The sequence below is a fragment of the Phalacrocorax aristotelis genome, chromosome 23 (assembly GCF_949628215.1).
Source record: "Phalacrocorax aristotelis chromosome 23, bGulAri2.1, whole genome shotgun sequence".
Classification (NCBI taxonomy): Eukaryota; Metazoa; Chordata; class Aves; order Suliformes; family Phalacrocoracidae; genus Phalacrocorax; species Phalacrocorax aristotelis.
Genome location: NC_134298.1, coordinates 1415844 through 1433042, shown reverse-complemented (window position 1 = coordinate 1433042; position 17199 = coordinate 1415844). Strand labels below are relative to the sequence as shown.

The following is a 17199-nucleotide window of genomic DNA, read 5'->3' as shown; positions in this document are numbered from 1 at the left end:
ACAGAGAGTTGGGCTGCCTTTTATAGTAGACCTGCATTGCCTGAGGCCCAGAGGCACCCTTTGGGGAAGTAATAATTTTCTGACAAGCTCACGTCAAATGCGGACCATCCCGGCTAATGGTACGGGCTGTGTCCTGGCTTCCTGCACTGCTGCCTTTTCATTTCCTGGCTTACGCCACGTGCTTTCCCAGATGAAGGCTTCTGTAAGTGCTGGGATGAGAGGCCTGAGGATTTCCAGGATAGAAACACGTCAGCGCAGGCAGAAGACTCAGATCAAGTGCTGGCGGCCTGCCGTGCAGGCAGGTGATGATGTGCACCTGGGTCATACCTGTGGGCTTGTTTGTGGCAAAGTTTGCAGGAAATGGGCATCGCTCTCATGTTTCTTGTCCGGATGCACAAAGGCTCCCATGTGAGAGGTCATGTCACATCTAGCCCCCAGCATCTGCTCAGCAGAGTCCACAGTTGCTGATGTGGACTTGGTGATTGACGGTCGGACTTGGTGATCTTTTGGGGTCTTTTCCAACCTTGACGAGTCTATGTTTTCCTGGCTTGCGTTACGTGAGCATACAGATTTTTGCGTGCTCCCATGGAGGCATGCACGAGCACACGTCGGTCAGCCTGTACTTGTGTGAGCCTCATCATGGGGACGTGCGCAGGTCACAGCAGGGGGACTGTCCCGTGGTGCGTCCAGGAGAACTGCAGAGCAGCACGTTGCCCTTGCCAGAAGGAGCCCATCTGCAGCTGAACGGTGGTGCCTTTGGCCTGGCAGAGAGCTGCTCAGAGAACCAAAATGCAGTCCCTTGTGCCCTCTCGCGTCCTCCCTTTCTTGCTTTACGTACGGGGAGAAAGAGCAAGAAAGGCTGCCCGCCTATGCAGGCCGTTATCCTGGCATTGTATCCCCTGACGAGGCAGTGTTGCTGGTGACTGGGCGGGACAGAGGCTCCTCATGTCCACGCCAATGCCACCACTCAGCCTGGTGCTGAGTGAGGCAGGGCCTACGACCTCGCACCGAGTGGGTACTGGAGTGAAGGGACCAGGGTCCAGATGATGCTCTGCTGTGAGACGTGGGACTGACTTTCTGGGTGGCACAGGGAGAGTCAAGCAGCTGAGGACGCCTTTGGTGTTGAAGCACCAGGAGTCCCATGCTCCCCACAGAAACCTGAATCTGAGGGCACAGCACCTGTGTCTAGGAAGGCAGGGACATGTGCTTCAGGGCCCAATTGCAGAAACTCTGCTGCTGTTTCATGAGGGAGGTCAGGCAAGTTCCCTCTTTGTGACAGAGGCTGCAGGTACCTTGTAAGGGACCTAAGTGCGTCCTCCACCCTAGTCTGCCTTGTCTTTGCTCCAGCTTAGAGGCAGTGTAACCGAGGGCCACCCTTCTCCCTTTGTTGACCTTGCTGAGATCATGTCCAGGTGGTGCTGCTGGGAGGCTTCAGCCAGGCCTGACTGCCCTTCCCATGGGAGCCGCTTTCAAACTCAAGTTCAAGGACATTAGATAGCTGTCATATTAGAGCACTTATTCAAAATCTTTAAGCGTGAGGAATAATACCATTTATCTTAAGCTTATTCAGCATTCCATCCATGCCTTACTGAAGCCTGGACTGGTTCCTCTCTCTTGGAATTCGTATCCCTCTAACTGTGCCTCATACTCCCTTGGACCCACTGCAGCCTGTTTCGGTGGCAAGGCTTTGGGAGGTGGGGGAGAAGGGTGCAGGGGTGCCCCCTGTGAGAAGAATCCAGTGGCTACCGCCATGTCTGACAGAGCCAGTTCCAACCGGCTCCAACACGGACTATCTGCTGCACAACGCTGAGCCCGTTAGCAATGCTGGCTAACACATCTTAGAGAAAGGGCAAAAGACTACACAGGAAATGAGGAATGGAGAGAGTAAACCATTTGAGAAACAGTCCCGCAAACACCAAGGCCAGAGGAAAGGGAGGAGGAGGAGGAGGAGGTGCTTCAGGCAATGGTGCAGAGATTGCTGGGCAACCTGTGGGAGAGACCACAGTGGAGCAGATATCCACATGGAGGATCCCGCGCTGGACCAGGAGCCCATGGAGGACCCCGTGCTGGACCAGGTGGATATCCCCTGCTGGAACTGTGGCCTGTGCAGAGCCCACGCTGAAGCAGGCTCCTGGCACCAACTGCGGGCCCTGGAGGACCCCCATGCTGGGGCAGTCTTATCCAGAAGGACTGCAGGCCGTGGACTGGACCTATGATGGAGCTGGTCTTGAAAGACTGCAGCCTATGGGAAGGACTCATGCTGGAGCAGAGAAAAATGTGAGGAGAAAAGAGTGGCAGGAAGGAACTGTTGTGTCCTGCCACAACGCTCCCCCATTCCACATTACACTGTGCTGCTTGCGGGTGGAGGAGAGAGAGAGCCATGAACGAAGGAGGGAAGTCGAGGCTGTGAAAAAGAGGTGGGCATGGAGGTGTTTTAGAGGGTTTTGGTCTGTTTCTCACCATCCTGCTCTATTTGTAATTGGCACTATGTTAAATGAATCTTCCCCAAGTCGAGCCTGCTTTAAGGGTGACAGCATTTGGTTAGTAATCCCCCTGTCTTTACCTTGACCCACAGCCTTACTTTCACCTTACTTTCTCCTTACTATCTCCTTCTGTCCTGTGGAGGAGGGAGCGTGAGAGATCAGCCGGGTGTGTTTGGAAGCCAGCCAAGGTCTTCCTGGTTCTGCAACAACTATGGTAATTAGAAGTGCCATGTGTGCTTTTTACATTGCCATGCTTTTCTTTTTTTCCTGCTTCCTATCTATGCCATCAGGAGCAGTCTCTTCCTCCCACTGTTGTTCCCTTCAGAGGACGGTGGGCAGTGATGTCAGGTGGCCTTTGTGCTTGTGTACCTGGGAACCAGTGGCAGGTTTAGAGCCATGGGCAGAGCACAGCTCACCAAACCTCCTGCCGTAGCCTCAAATGTACAAGGAGTCCCCACGGTCTGCGCGGGAGGAAAGCCGTGAATGGGAGCTACTCTGTTGATGACCTGCTGTGCTGGTTTTGGCTGAGAAGGGGTTAATTCTCCTCCGGGGTGGGGGGTGAGGGTGTCGACAACCTTTCCAGCTTCCCACGCTCTGCCGCGTCGGCGGGAGGCTGGGAGGGGCAAGGCCACGGCCGGGGCGGCTGACCCCGACTGGCCAATGGCATGTTCGTTCCATACCATGTGACACCATGACCAGTATATCAAGGGTGGGCAATCTGCGGCTCAGAGGAGGCATGGCTTTGGGTCGGCGGGCGGTGAGCGGTTGCGTCGCGTGCGGTTTGTTTTGGCGGTTCATTCCCCTCCCCTCTCCCCTCTCCCTTCCCCTCCCCCCGACCCCGGGTTTCACGCCTCTCGTTGTTCTCTTTACGTTGCATTTTTGTTGTTGTTTCTTTTAATTTTAATTAATTCACTGTTCTTATCTCAACCCATGAGCGTTACCCTTCTGATTCTCTCCCCCATCTACCGGTGGGAGAATGAGCGAGCGACTGTGTGGGGCTGAGCTGCCGGCTAAACCACGACACCTGCTCTCTTCAGCTCTTTCTGACTCTGCTAGGAGGAGTCCTGAATGACAACCGGTGACAGAGGAGAAACACCCACTCCCTTGGCTGCCTCAGACCCCCTCCACCTTGCATTTCTTTCCCCAACCATCCAGCCCCTCACTGACTCTCTTTCCCAGCCCGTTCCCTCTCAACGTCTCACAGGCAGGTCAGTGCAGATGATCTCGGCTGTCTTTGTAGGCCCAAATTTCTGAGGTTCAAGCACCAAAGGCTGTTCTCCACGAGCGGTAGGCTTCAGGGGAGGAGGGACCTAGGAGAAGGGGCCCAGTACAGTTCTCTTCTCTTGGCAGCCTGGCAGGAGGCCCTTCTGTGCAAGGCTGAGCTGTGGGCAAAGGCCCTCAGCACTCCCGTGGCAGCCCTATTTCCCCTACGCGCCCAGAGATCTGCACCCAAAGATCCTCTTTCTGAGAGGGGCTGGGGTTGGTGGCCTGAGGGAAAAGAGAAGGTGGTGAGAGAGCTTCTGCCATGGAACTGTTCTTCTCTCGCGCGCCAGGATGGGATTGTACTTGCCGTGAGCTGCAAAGAGAGAGCATGGGCTGTTCTGGTCGGTGCTCTCTCTACAGTACCATGGGAGGAAGGGTCAGTCGCTCACCTGTGTCTTCTTTTAGGCCCATGCAAGAAACCTTTTTTGTCCTGGAGGTGCTCGTTCTGATGGGAGGTGGGGATGTGCAGTCCGCCAGGCACCTCAGCCTTGCAAATCTGTGCAACCACCCGCTGGGCCGCACGGGGCACTGCATGGTGTGGCAGAGGAAGAGGGGATCTGCCCTAGCTATCGTTGCCCTTGGATGTTCTCACTGATTATTCACCCGATTAACACCTGGCTCAGACGCTGGTGCCGTTGGTGGAAGTTTGGGGATTTTTTGATCGTGGGAAGGTTCGTACAGAAAGCAGCCTTCCAGCTCTTCAAGGAGTTAGTCAGCAGGACCCCCTGGGAAGAGGTCCTCAGGGACAAGGGAACAGAAGTGCCGGCAGACCTTGGAAGGTGCATTCCATAGAGCACAGGAGCTCGCAGTTGCCAGGTGTAAGAAATCAGGCAAGGAAGGGAAGAGACCAGTACGGCTGAGCTGAGATATGCTGGTCAAAGTAATGAGCAAGAGGGAACCGCGCAAGCAGTGGAAGCAGTGGAAGCGGGGACAGGTAAGGGATGCAAAGAATAACTAAAGGGCTTCTACAGGTACGACAGCCAGAAAAAGAAAGCTAAAGAAAGTGCACCCGCCCTGCTGAACAAGAATGGTTGCCTAGTATCAAGAGACGAGGAGAGAGCTGAGGTACTCAACAACTTTCTTGCCTCAGTCTTCGCTGGTAGCCTCTCTCCTCAACCCTCTCAAGCCAATGGACCGCAGGATGGAGACGAGGGGGCTAAAGCCCCTCCCACCACCTGAGGAACCGGAACATCCACAAGTCTATGGCACCTGATGAGATGCATCCCAGAGTCCTGAGGGAATTGGCTGGTGTAGCTGCCAAGACACTCTCCATGGTCTTGAAAGGCCATGGCAGTCAGGTGAAGTCCCTGGGGAGTGGAAGAAGGGAAAGAGTGTGTCCATCTTTGAAAAGGGTAGAAAGGAGAACCTGGGGAGCTACCGTCCTGTGAGCCTCACCTCTGAATGGGAAGGGGGGTTGCGGACTCTGCGTTACACATAGTCTCTTGGCACTCCTTCCTCTTCACGCTGCTCCCCTGCTCCACGGTGGGGCCCCACCCACGGGAGAAGGTCCTTCACAAAATTCTCCAACGTGGGTCCTTCCACCGGGCTGCATTTCTTCATGGGCTGCTCCACCATGGGTCCCCCACGGGGTCACAGCTCCTGCCAGAGGACCTACTCCAGCGTGGGCTTCTCTCCGCAGGAGGGCAGTTCCTGCCAGGAACCTCTTCCAGTGCAAGCTCTTTACGGGGTCACAGTGTCCTTCACGGTACATCCACCTGCTCCAGGGTGAGGTCCTCCGTGGTCAGCCCACGACCTGAGGGCAGGAAGGGCATGAGTGGAACCTCACACGCTTCGTGGGGCGCTGTGTGCCTGAGATGTTATTGTGCGCCAAGCAGTGCCTCCAGGAGTTCCTTTTCTGCTCCCAGGAGACCACGGATGGATGCCAGGATTTAGAGCATTGCCTGCGGCTGAAGGCCAAGGTCCAAAAGGAACTTTCAAAGTATAACTGAAAAGCATAACTAGATGTTAGCATTAACAGTCATTTGCGCCACAAGGCATTTGCGCAGGGAAGGTGGACAGCTGAAACAAGCCGTGAGGGCCTTGTGGGGGTGTTGGCTTCGCAGGGAGTGTGGCCGATACTAATCCTGACTTGTGCATTACCTCAGCCCTGCCTATCTGGAGAGCAGCTGGGCCCTGCCAGGTGCTGAAGGGCTATATGAGGTCGCTATCTCACCTGCCTGTGCCCATGTGTACCGGCCACGGGCTCTAGATGGCGTAATGCAGTGGAGGGGAAGGTGGAGAGGAGGCTGTGGGCTGTCCGTGTGCATTCTTGTCTTCCCATTCCCCACTCCTGCCGCCCTTTGCAGCCATGCTCTCACTGATAGCCATTGGCTGTGGAGTAGCCAGGGTTGTCTTTGTTAGCTCCAGGGGAAAGGACACACACCAAAATCTACTGCGGTGAGTCCCACCCTCCCCTTGCTCCACCTCTTCCCTGAGCAGACTGGAAGAGCTGCCGCAGGAGGAAGGAGGACTCGGAGGCCCAAGCTTGGATGCAGCACAACTTTAATGAGTCCGAAGAAGAAAAGGAGGTGGTTCACAGAGAGCAGCCACAGGGGCAGCCACTAAGATGCGGTGGAGCTCCTGCAGGGTGTCCATCTGCCTGCCCTGCAGAGGGAGGGAGGCCAACAGGTCCCCGCTAGGCTGGTGTGGGGAGGCGGTGACAGGAAAGGTAAAGAAGAGAGAGAAGGGATTAGAAGAGCAAAACAGTGGCCCGAGGAGGTGAGTACAGTGCCCTGAAGCTCTGTCTCCTGTCCAGCAGCACCATGTTCTGAGGTCTTGGAAGTTCTTGGCCAAAGTTGTTGCCAGCCGCTTTAGCAGGGTCGACATCTGCTGCCACAGTAGCGGTTTGTAATGCAGGAGAGGTCAAAGCCCCCGGAGTTGATGGGCACTCCATCACAGCTGAGGATGCTGCCAACAGCAGCGGAGGTGGAGGAGCCCACAACGGTGTTCTGTGGGAAGGAGCTGAGGATGGGGCCGGGCAGGGTCACCACCACGGGGGAGGGCTCGATGACGACGATGGAGTTCTGGCACTGCCTGACACAGGGCTCATTGCAGCTGTTGGCCAGTGGGGTCGGGCCACAGGGCGAGCAGGGCTGGCAGGGCTGGCACTTGTCGTAGCAGGACATGTCTCTGGTCCAGCGGTGCACCTGGGAGAGAGGGCAGGGAAGAAGCAGAGCACAGGGATACATGAGGGGCAGCACTGCACCCAACCACAGTGGAGCCAAGGCACCTCCTGGCCCAGCACGCGCTGCCCAGCCCAAAGGCCACGAGCCACCTCAACTAAGTCCCAGCCCCTCTCTCGGGAAGACCTCCTCTCCCCTTCCCTCTCCCATGAGAATCAGTTCCCAGCCCTGGGCTAGGACAGCCCATATCGGCTGAGGCACCCATCGAGGAAAGACCTGATCCTGAAGGAGGAGGAGGAGGAGGAGACGAGGCTTCACTCTCACCTGATTCCCAAGGAGAAGGAGGCGAGAGAAGTGGATGAGACGACAGAGAGTTGGGCTGCCTTTTATAGTAGACCTGCATTGCCTGAGGCCCAGAGGCACCCTTTGGGGAAGTAATAATTTTCTGACAAGCTCACGTCAAATGCGGACCATCCCGGCTAATGGTACGGGCTGTGTCCTGGCTTCCTGCACTGCTGCCTTTTCATTTCCTGGCTTACGCCACGTGCTTTCCCAGATGAAGGCTTCTGTAAGTGCTGGGATGAGAGGCCTGAGGATTTCCAGGATAGAAACACGTCAGCGCAGGCAGAAGACTCAGATCAAGTGCTGGCGGCCTGCCGTGCAGGCAGGTGATGATGTGCACCTGGGTCATACCTGTGGGCTTGTTTGTGGCAAAGTTTGCAGGAAATGGGCATCGCTCTCATGTTTCTTGTCCGGATGCACAAAGGCTCCCATGTGAGAGGTCATGTCACATCTAGCCCCCAGCATCTGCTCAGCAGAGTCCACAGTTGCTGATGTGGACTTGGTGATTGACGGTCGGACTTGGTGATCTTTTGGGGTCTTTTCCAACCTTGACGAGTCTATGTTTTCCTGGCTTGCGTTACGTGAGCATACAGATTTTTGCGTGCTCCCATGGAGGCATGCACGAGCACACGTCGGTCAGCCTGTACTTGTGTGAGCCTCATCATGGGGACGTGCGCAGGTCACAGCAGGGGGACTGTCCCGTGGTGCGTCCAGGAGAACTGCAGAGCAGCACGTTGCCCTTGCCAGAAGGAGCCCATCTGCAGCTGAACGGTGGTGCCTTTGGCCTGGCAGAGAGCTGCTCAGAGAACCAAAATGCAGTCCCTTGTGCCCTCTCGCGTCCTCCCTTTCTTGCTTTACGTACGGGGAGAAAGAGCAAGAAAGGCTGCCCGCCTATGCAGGCCGTTATCCTGGCATTGTATCCCCTGACGAGGCAGTGTTGCTGGTGACTGGGCGGGACAGAGGCTCCTCATGTCCACGCCAATGCCACCACTCAGCCTGGTGCTGAGTGAGGCAGGGCCTACGACCTCGCACCGAGTGGGTACTGGAGTGAAGGGACCAGGGTCCAGATGATGCTCTGCTGTGAGACGTGGGACTGACTTTCTGGGTGGCACAGGGAGAGTCAAGCAGCTGAGGACGCCTTTGGTGTTGAAGCACCAGGAGTCCCATGCTCCCCACAGAAACCTGAATCTGAGGGCACAGCACCTGTGTCTAGGAAGGCAGGGACATGTGCTTCAGGGCCCAATTGCAGAAACTCTGCTGCTGTTTCATGAGGGAGGTCAGGCAAGTTCCCTCTTTGTGACAGAGGCTGCAGGTACCTTGTAAGGGACCTAAGTGCGTCCTCCACCCTAGTCTGCCTTGTCTTTGCTCCAGCTTAGAGGCAGTGTAACCGAGGGCCACCCTTCTCCCTTTGTTGACCTTGCTGAGATCATGTCCAGGTGGTGCTGCTGGGAGGCTTCAGCCAGGCCTGACTGCCCTTCCCATGGGAGCCGCTTTCAAACTCAAGTTCAAGGACATTAGATAGCTGTCATATTAGAGCACTTATTCAAAATCTTTAAGCGTGAGGAATAATACCATTTATCTTAAGCTTATTCAGCATTCCATCCATGCCTTACTGAAGCCTGGACTGGTTCCTCTCTCTTGGAATTCGTATCCCTCTAACTGTGCCTCATACTCCCTTGGACCCACTGCAGCCTGTTTCTGTGGCAAGGCTTTGGGAGGTGGGGGATAAGGGTGCAGGGGTGCCCCCTGTGAGAAGAATCCAGTGGCTACCGCCATGTCTGACAGAGCCAGTTCCAACCGGCTCCAACACGGACTATCTGCTGCACAACGCTGAGCCCGTTAGCAATGCTGGCTAACACATCTTAGAGAAAGGGCAAAAGACTACACAGGAAATGAGGAATGGAGAGAGTAAACCATTTGAGAAACAGTCCCACAAACACCAAGGCCAGAGGAAAGGGAGGAGGAGGAGGAGGAGGTGCTTCAAGCAATGGTGCAGAGATTGCTGGGCAACCTGTGGGAGAGACCACGGTGGAGCAGATATCGACATGGAGGATCCCGCGCTGGACCAGGAGCCCATGGAGGACCCCGTGCTGGACCAGGTGGATATCCCCTGCTGGAACTGTGGCCTGTGCAGAGCCCACGCTGAAGCAGGCTCCTGGCACCAACTGCGGGCCCTGGAGGACCCCCATGCTGGGGCAGTCTTATCCAGAAGGACTGCAGGCCGTGGACTGGACCTATGATGGAGCTGGTCTTGAAAGACTGCAGCCTATGGGAAGGACTCATGCTGGAGCAGAGAAAAATGTGAGGAGAAAAGAGTGGCAGGAAGGAACTGTTGTGTCCTGCCACAACGCTCCCCCATTCCACATTACACTGTGCTGCTTGCGGGTGGAGGAGAGAGAGAGCCATGAACGAAGGAGGGAAGTCGAGGCTGTGAAAAAGAGGTGGGCATGGAGGTGTTTTAGAGGGTTTTGGTCTGTTTCTCACCATCCTGCTCTATTTGTAATTGGCACTATGTTAAATGAATCTTCCCCAAGTCGAGCCTGCTTTAAGGGTGACAGCATTTGGTTAGTAATCCCCCTGTCTTTACCTTGACCCACAGCCTTACTTTCACCTTACTTTCTCCTTTCTATCTCCTTCTGTCCTGTGGAGGAGGGAGCGTGAGAGATCAGCCGGGTGTGTTTGGAAGCCAGCCAAGGTCTTCCTGGTTCTGCAACAACTATGGTAATTAGAAGTGCCATGTGTGCTTTTTACATTGCCATGCTTTTCTTTTTTTCCTGCTTCCTATCTATGCCATCAGGAGCAGTCTCTTCCTCCCACTGTTGTTCCCTTCAGAGGACGGTGGGCAGTGATGTCAGGTGGCCTTTGTGCTTGTGTACCTGGGAACCAGTGGCAGGTTTAGAGCCATGGGCAGAGCACAGCTCACCAAACCTCCTGCCGTAGCCTCAAATGTACAAGGAGTCCCCACGGTCTGCGCGGGAGGAAAGCCGTGAATGGGAGCTACTCTGTTGATGACCTGCTGTGCTGGTTTTGGCTGAGAAGGGGTTAATTCTCCTCCGGGGTGGGGGGTGGGGGTGTCGACAACCTTTCCAGCTTCCCACGCTCTGCCGCGTCGGCGGGAGGCTGGGAGGGGCAAGGCCACGGCCGGGGCGGCTGACCCCGACTGGCCAATGGCATGTTCGTTCCATACCATGTGACACCATGACCAGTATATCAAGGGTGGGCAATCTGCGGCTCAGAGGAGGCATGGCTTTGGGTCGGCGGGCGGTGAGCGGTTGCGTCGCGTGCGGTTTGTTTTGGCGGTTCATTCCCCTCCCCTCTCCCCTCTCCCTTCCCCTCCCCCCCACACCGGGTTTCACGCCTCTCGTTGTTCTCTTTACGTTGCATTTTTGTTGTTGTTTCTTTTAATTTTAATTATTTCACTGTTCTTATCCCAACCCACGAGCGTTACCCTTCTGATTCTCTCCCCCATCTACCGGTGGGGGAGTGAGCGAGCGACTGTGTGGGGCTGAGCTGCCGGCTAAATCACGACACCTGCTCTCTTCAGCTCTTTCTGACTCTGCTAGGAAGAGTCCTGAATGACAACCGGTGACAGAGGAGAAACACCCACTCCCTTGGCTGCCTCAGACCCCCTCCACCTTGCATTTCTTTCCCCAACCATCCAGCCCCTCACTGACTCTCTTTCCCAGCCCGTTCCCTCTCAACGTCTCACAGGCAGGTCAGTGCAGATGATCTCGGCTGTCTTTGTAGGCCCAAATTTCTGAGGTTCAAGCACCAAAGGCTGTTCTCCACGAGCGGTAGGCTTCAGGGGAGGAGGGACCTAGGAGAAGGGGCCCAGTACAGTTCTCTTCTCTTGGCAGCCTGGCAGGAGGCCCTTCTGTGCAAGGCTGAGCTGTGGGCAAAGGCCCTCAGCACTCCCGTGGCAGCCCTATTTCCCCTACGCGCCCAGAGATCTGCACCCAAAGATCCTCTTTCTGAGAGGGGCTGGGGTTGGTGGCCTGAGGGAAAAGAGAAGGTGGTGAGAGAGCTTCTGCCATGGAACTGTTCTTCCCTCGCGCGCCAGGATGGGATTGTACTTGCCGTGAGCTGCAAAGAGAGAGCATGGGCTGTTCTGGTCGGTGCTCTCTCTACAGTACCATGGGAGGAAGGGTCAGTCGCTCACCTGTGTCTTCTTTTAGGCCCATGCAAGAAACCTTTTTTGTCCTGGAGGTGCTCGTTCTGATGGGAGGTGGGGATGTGCAGTCCGCCAGGCACCTCAGCCTTGCAAATCTGTGCAACCACCCGCTGGGCCGCACGGGGCACTGCATGGTGTGGCAGAGGAAGAGGGGATCTGCCCTAGCTATCGTTGCCCTTGGATGTTCTCACTGATTATTCACCCGATTAACACCTGGCTCAGACGCTGGTGCCGTTGGTGGAAGTTTGGGGATTTTTTGATCGTGGGAAGGTTCGTACAGAAAGCAGCCTTCCAGCTCTTCAAGGAGTTAGTCAGCAGGACCCCCTGGGAAGAGGTCCTCAGGGACAAGGGAACAGAAGTGCCGGCAGACCTTGGAAGGTGCATTCCATAGAGCACAGGAGCTCGCAGTTGCCAGGTGTAAGAAATCAGGCAAGGAAGGGAAGAGACCAGTACGGCTGAGCTGAGATATGCTGGTCAAAGTAATGAGCAAGAGGGAACCGCGCAAGCAGTGGAAGCAGTGGAAGCGGGGACAGGTAAGGGATGCAAAGAATAACTAAAGGGCTTCTACAGGTACGACAGCCAGAAAAAGAAAGCTAAAGAAAGTGCACCCGCCCTGCTGAACAAGAATGGTTGCCTAGTATCAAGAGACGAGGAGAGAGCTGAGGTACTCAACAACTTTCTTGCCTCAGTCTTCGCTGGTAGCCTCTCTCCTCAACCCTCTCAAGCCAATGGACCGCAGGATGGAGACGAGGGGGCTAAAGCCCCTCCCACCACCTGAGGAACCGGAACATCCACAAGTCTATGGCACCTGATGAGATGCATCCCAGAGTCCTGAGGGAATTGGCTGGTGTAGCTGCCAAGACACTCTCCATGGTCTTGAAAGGCCATGGCAGTCAGGTGAAGTCCCTGGGGAGTGGAAGAAGGGAAAGAGTGTGTCCATCTTTGAAAAGGGTAGAAAGGAGAACCTGGGGAGCTACCGTCCTGTGAGCCTCACCTCTGAATGGGAAGGGGGGTTGCGGACTCTGCGTTACACATAGTCTCTTGGCACTCCTTCCTCTTCACGCTGCTCCCCTGCTCCACGGTGGGGCCCCACCCACGGGAGAAGGTCCTTCACAAAATTCTCCAACGTGGGTCCTTCCACCGGGCTGCATTTCTTCATGGGCTGCTCCACCATGGGTCCCCCACGGGGTCACAGCTCCTGCCAGAGGACCTACTCCAGCGTGGGCTTCTCTCCGCAGGAGGGCAGTTCCTGCCAGGAACCTCTTCCAGTGCAAGCTCTTTACGGGGTCACAGTGTCCTTCACGGTACATCCACCTGCTCCGGGGTGAGGTCCTCCGTGGTCAGCCCACGACCTGAGGGCAGGAAGGGCATGAGTGGAACCTCACACGCTTCGTGGGGCGCTGTGTGCCTGAGATGTTATTGTGCGCCAAGCAGTGCCTCCAGGAGTTCCTTTTCTGCTCCCAGGAGACCACGGATGGATGCCAGGATTTAGAGCATTGCCTGCGGCTGAAGGCCAAGGTCCAAAAGGAACTTTCAAAGTATAACTGAAAAGCATAACTAGATGTTAGCATTAACAGTCATTTGCGCCACAAGGCATCTGCGCAGGGAAGGTGGACAGCTGAAACAAGCCGTGAGGGCCTTGTGGGGGTGTTGGCTTCGCAGGGAGTGTGGCCGATACTAATCCTGACTTGTGCATTACCTCAGCCCTGCCTATCTGGAGAGCAGCTGGGCCCTGCCAGGTGCTGAAGGGCTATATGAGGTCGCTATCTCACCTGCCTGTGCCCATGTGTACCGGCCACGGGCTCTAGATGGCGTAATGCAGTGGAGGGGAAGGTGGAGAGGAGGCTGTGGGCTGTCCGTGTGCATTCTTGTCTTCCCATTCCCCACTCCTGCCGCCCTTTGCAGCCATGCTCTCGCTGATAGCCATTGGCTGTGGAGTAGCCAGGGTTGTCTTTGTTAGCTCCAGGGGAAAGGGCACACACCAAAATCTACTGCGGTGAGTCCCACCCTCCCCTTGCTCCACCTCTTCCCTGAGCAGACTGGAAGAGCTGCCGCAGAAGGAAGGAGGACTCGGAGGCCCAAGCTTGGATGCAGCACAACTTTAATGAGTCCGAAGAAGAAAAGGAGGTGGTTCACAGAGAGCAGCCACAGGGGCAGCCACTAAGATGCGGTGGAGCTCCTGCAGGGTGTCCATCTGCCCGCCCTGCAGAGGGAGGGAGGCCAACAGTTCCCCGCTAGGCTGGTGTGGGGAGGCGGTGACAGGAAAGGTAAAGAAGAGAGAGAAGGGATTAGAAGAGCAAAACAGTGGCCCGAGGAGGTGAATACAGTGCCCTGAAGCTCTGTCTCCTGTCCAGCAGCACCATGTTCTGAGGTCTTGGAAGTTCTTGGCCAAAGTTGTTGCCAGCCGCTTTAGCAGGGTCGACATCTGCTGCCACAGTAGCGGTTCGTAATGCAGGAGAGGTCAAAGCCCCCGGAGTTGATGGGCACTCCATCACAGCTGAGGATGCTGCCAACAGCAGCGGAGGTGGAGGAGCCCACAACGGTGCTCTGTGGGAAGGAGCTGAGAATGGGGCCGGGCAGGGTCACCACCACAGGGGAGGGCTCGATGACGACGATGGAGTTCTGGCACTGCCTGACACAGGGCTCATTGCAGCTGTTGGCCAGTGGGGTCGGGCCACAGGGCGAGCAGGGCTGGCAGGGCTGGCACTGGTCGTAGCAGGACATGTCTCTGGTCCAGCGGTGCACCTGGGAGAGAGGGCAGGGAAGAAGCAGAGCACAGGGATACATGAGGGGCAGCACTGCACCCAACCACAGTGGAGCCAAGGCACCTCCTGGCCCAGCACGCGCTGCCCAGCCCAAAGGCCACGAGCCACCTCAACTAAGTCCCAGCCCCTCTCTCGGGAAGACCTCCTCTCCCCTTCCCTCTCCCATGAGAATCAGTTCCCAGCCCTGGGCTAGGACAGCCCATATCGGCTGAGGCACCCATCGAGGAAAGACCTGATCCTGAAGGAGGAGGAGGAGGAGGAGACGAGGCTTCACTCTCACCTGATTCCCAAGGAGAAGGAGGCGAGAGAAGTGGATGAGACGACAGAGAGTTGGGCTGCCTTTTATAGTAGACCTGCATTGCCTGAGGCCCAGAGGCACCCTTTGGGGAAGTAATAATTTTCTGACAAGCTCACGTCAAATGCGGACCATCCCGGCTAATGGTACGGGCTGTGTCCTGGCTTCCTGCACTGCTGCCTTTTCATTTCCTGGCTTACGCCACGTGCTTTCCCAGATGAAGGCTTCTGTAAGTGCTGGGATGAGAGGCCTGAGGATTTCCAGGATAGAAACACGTCAGCGCAGGCAGAAGACTCAGATCAAGTGCTGGCGGCCTGCCGTGCAGGCAGGTGATGATGTGCACCTGGGTCATACCTGTGGGCTTGTTTGTGGCAAAGTTTGCAGGAAATGGGCATCGCTCTCATGTTTCTTGTCCGGATGCACAAAGGCTCCCATGTGAGAGGTCATGTCACATCTAGCCCCCAGCATCTGCTCAGCAGAGTCCACAGTTGCTGATGTGGACTTGGTGATTGACGGTCGGACTTGGTGATCTTTTGGGGTCTTTTCCAACCTTGACGAGTCTATGTTTTCCTGGCTTGCGTTACGTGAGCATACAGATTTTTGCGTGCTCCCATGGAGGCATGCACGAGCACACGTCGGTCAGCCTGTACTTGTGTGAGCCTCATCATGGGGACGTGCGCAGGTCACAGCAGGGGGACTGTCCCGTGGTGCGTCCAGGAGAACTGCAGAGCAGCACGTTGCCCTTGCCAGAAGGAGCCCATCTGCAGCTGAACGGTGGTGCCTTTGGCCTGGCAGAGAGCTGCTCAGAGAACCAAAATGCAGTCCCTTGTGCCCTCTCGCGTCCTCCCTTTCTTGCTTTACGTACGGGGAGAAAGAGCAAGAAAGGCTGCCCGCCTATGCAGGCCGTTATCCTGGCATTGTATCCCCTGACGAGGCAGTGTTGCTGGTGACTGGGCGGGACAGAGGCTCCTCATGTCCACGCCAATGCCACCACTCAGCCTGGTGCTGAGTGAGGCAGGGCCTACGACCTCGCACCGAGTGGGTACTGGAGTGAAGGGACCAGGGTCCAGATGATGCTCTGCTGTGAGACGTGGGACTGACTTTCTGGGTGGCACAGGGAGAGTCAAGCAGCTGAGGACGCCTTTGGTGTTGAAGCACCAGGAGTCCCATGCTCCCCACAGAAACCTGAATCTGAGGGCACAGCACCTGTGTCTAGGAAGGCAGGGACATGTGCTTCAGGGCCCAATTGCAGAAACTCTGCTGCTGTTTCATGAGGGAGGTCAGGCAAGTTCCCTCTTTGTGACAGAGGCTGCAGGTACCTTGTAAGGGACCTAAGTGCGTCCTCCACCCTAGTCTGCCTTGTCTTTGCTCCAGCTTAGAGGCAGTGTAACCGAGGGCCACCCTTCTCCCTTTGTTGACCTTGCTGAGATCATGTCCAGGTGGTGCTGCTGGGAGGCTTCAGCCAGGCCTGACTGCCCTTCCCATGGGAGCCGCTTTCAAACTCAAGTTCAAGGACATTAGATAGCTGTCATATTAGAGCACTTATTCAAAATCTTTAAGCGTGAGGAATAATACCATTTATCTTAAGCTTATTCAGCATTCCATCCATGCCTTACTGAAGCCTGGACTGGTTCCTCTCTCTTGGAATTCGTATCCCTCTAACTGTGCCTCATACTCCCTTGGACCCACTGCAGCCTGTTTCGGTGGCAAGGCTTTGGGAGGTGGGGGAGAAGGGTGCAGGGGTGCCCCCTGTGAGAAGAATCCAGTGGCTACCGCCATGTCTGACAGAGCCAGTTCCAACCGGCTCCAACACGGACTATCTGCTGCACAACGCTGAGCCCGTTAGCAATGCTGGCTAACACATCTTAGAGAAAGGGCAAAAGACTACACAGGAAATGAGGAATGGAGAGAGTAAACCATTTGAGAAACAGTCCCGCAAACACCAAGGCCAGAGGAAAGGGAGGAGGAGGAGGAGGAGGAGGTGCTTCAGGCAATGGTGCAGAGATTGCTGGGCAACCTGTGGGAGAGACCACGGTGGAGCAGATATCCACATGGAGGATCCCGCGCTGGACCAGGAGCCCATGGAGGACCCCGTGCTGGACCAGGTGGATATCCCCTGCTGGAACTGTGGCCTGTGCAGAGCCCACGCTGAAGCAGGCTCCTGGCACCAACTGCGGGCCCTGGAGGACCCCCATGCTGGGGCAGTCTTATCCAGAAGGACTGCAGGCCGTGGACTGGACCTATGATGGAGCTGGTCTTGAAAGACTGCAGCCTATGGGAAGGACTCATGCTGGAGCAGAGAAAAATGTGAGGAGAAAAGAGTGGCAGGAAGGAACTGTTGTGTCCTGCCACAACGCTCCCCCATTCCACATTACACTGTGCTGCTTGCGGGTGGAGGAGAGAGAGAGCCATGAACGAAGGAGGGAAGTCGAGGCTGTGAAAAAGAGGTGGGCATGGAGGTGTTTTAGAGGGTTTTGGTCTGTTTCTCACCATCCTGCTCTATTTGTAATTGGCACTATGTTAAATGAATCTTCCCCAAGTCGAGCCTGCTTTAAGGGTGACAGCATTTGGTTAGTAATCCCCCTGTCTTTACCTTGACCCACAGCCTTACTTTCACCTTACTTTCTCCTTTCTATCTCCTTCTGTCCTGTGGAGGAGGGAGCGTGAGAGATCAGCCGGGTGTGTTTGGAAGCCAGCCAAGGTCTTCCTGGTTCTGCAACAACTATGGTAATTAGAAGTGCCATGTGTGCTTTTTACA

General features: G+C 55.9%; 2 protein-coding genes across 2 annotated transcripts; both read right to left on the bottom strand.

Moving 5' to 3' along the window:
• Positions 1 to 6556: 6556 nt before the first annotated feature.
• Positions 6557 to 7234, bottom strand: LOC142067739 (feather keratin Cos1-1/Cos1-3/Cos2-1-like). The gene is made up of 3 exons (XM_075116676.1): positions 7177 to 7234; positions 7055 to 7057; positions 6557 to 6873 (listed from the first exon to the last, which is right to left on the bottom strand). Exon 3 carries the CDS (start codon positions 6869 to 6871, stop codon positions 6557 to 6559), a length of 315 nt encoding a protein of 104 aa, XP_074972777.1. The 5' UTR covers positions 6872 to 6873; positions 7055 to 7057; positions 7177 to 7234.
• A 6556-nt stretch (positions 7235 to 13790) lies between these two features.
• Positions 13791 to 14468, bottom strand: LOC142067799 (feather keratin Cos1-1/Cos1-3/Cos2-1-like). The gene is made up of 3 exons (XM_075116761.1): positions 14411 to 14468; positions 14289 to 14291; positions 13791 to 14107 (listed from the first exon to the last, which is right to left on the bottom strand). Exon 3 carries the CDS (start codon positions 14103 to 14105, stop codon positions 13791 to 13793), a length of 315 nt encoding a protein of 104 aa, XP_074972862.1. The 5' UTR covers positions 14106 to 14107; positions 14289 to 14291; positions 14411 to 14468.
• Positions 14469 to 17199: the final 2731 nt, after the last annotated feature.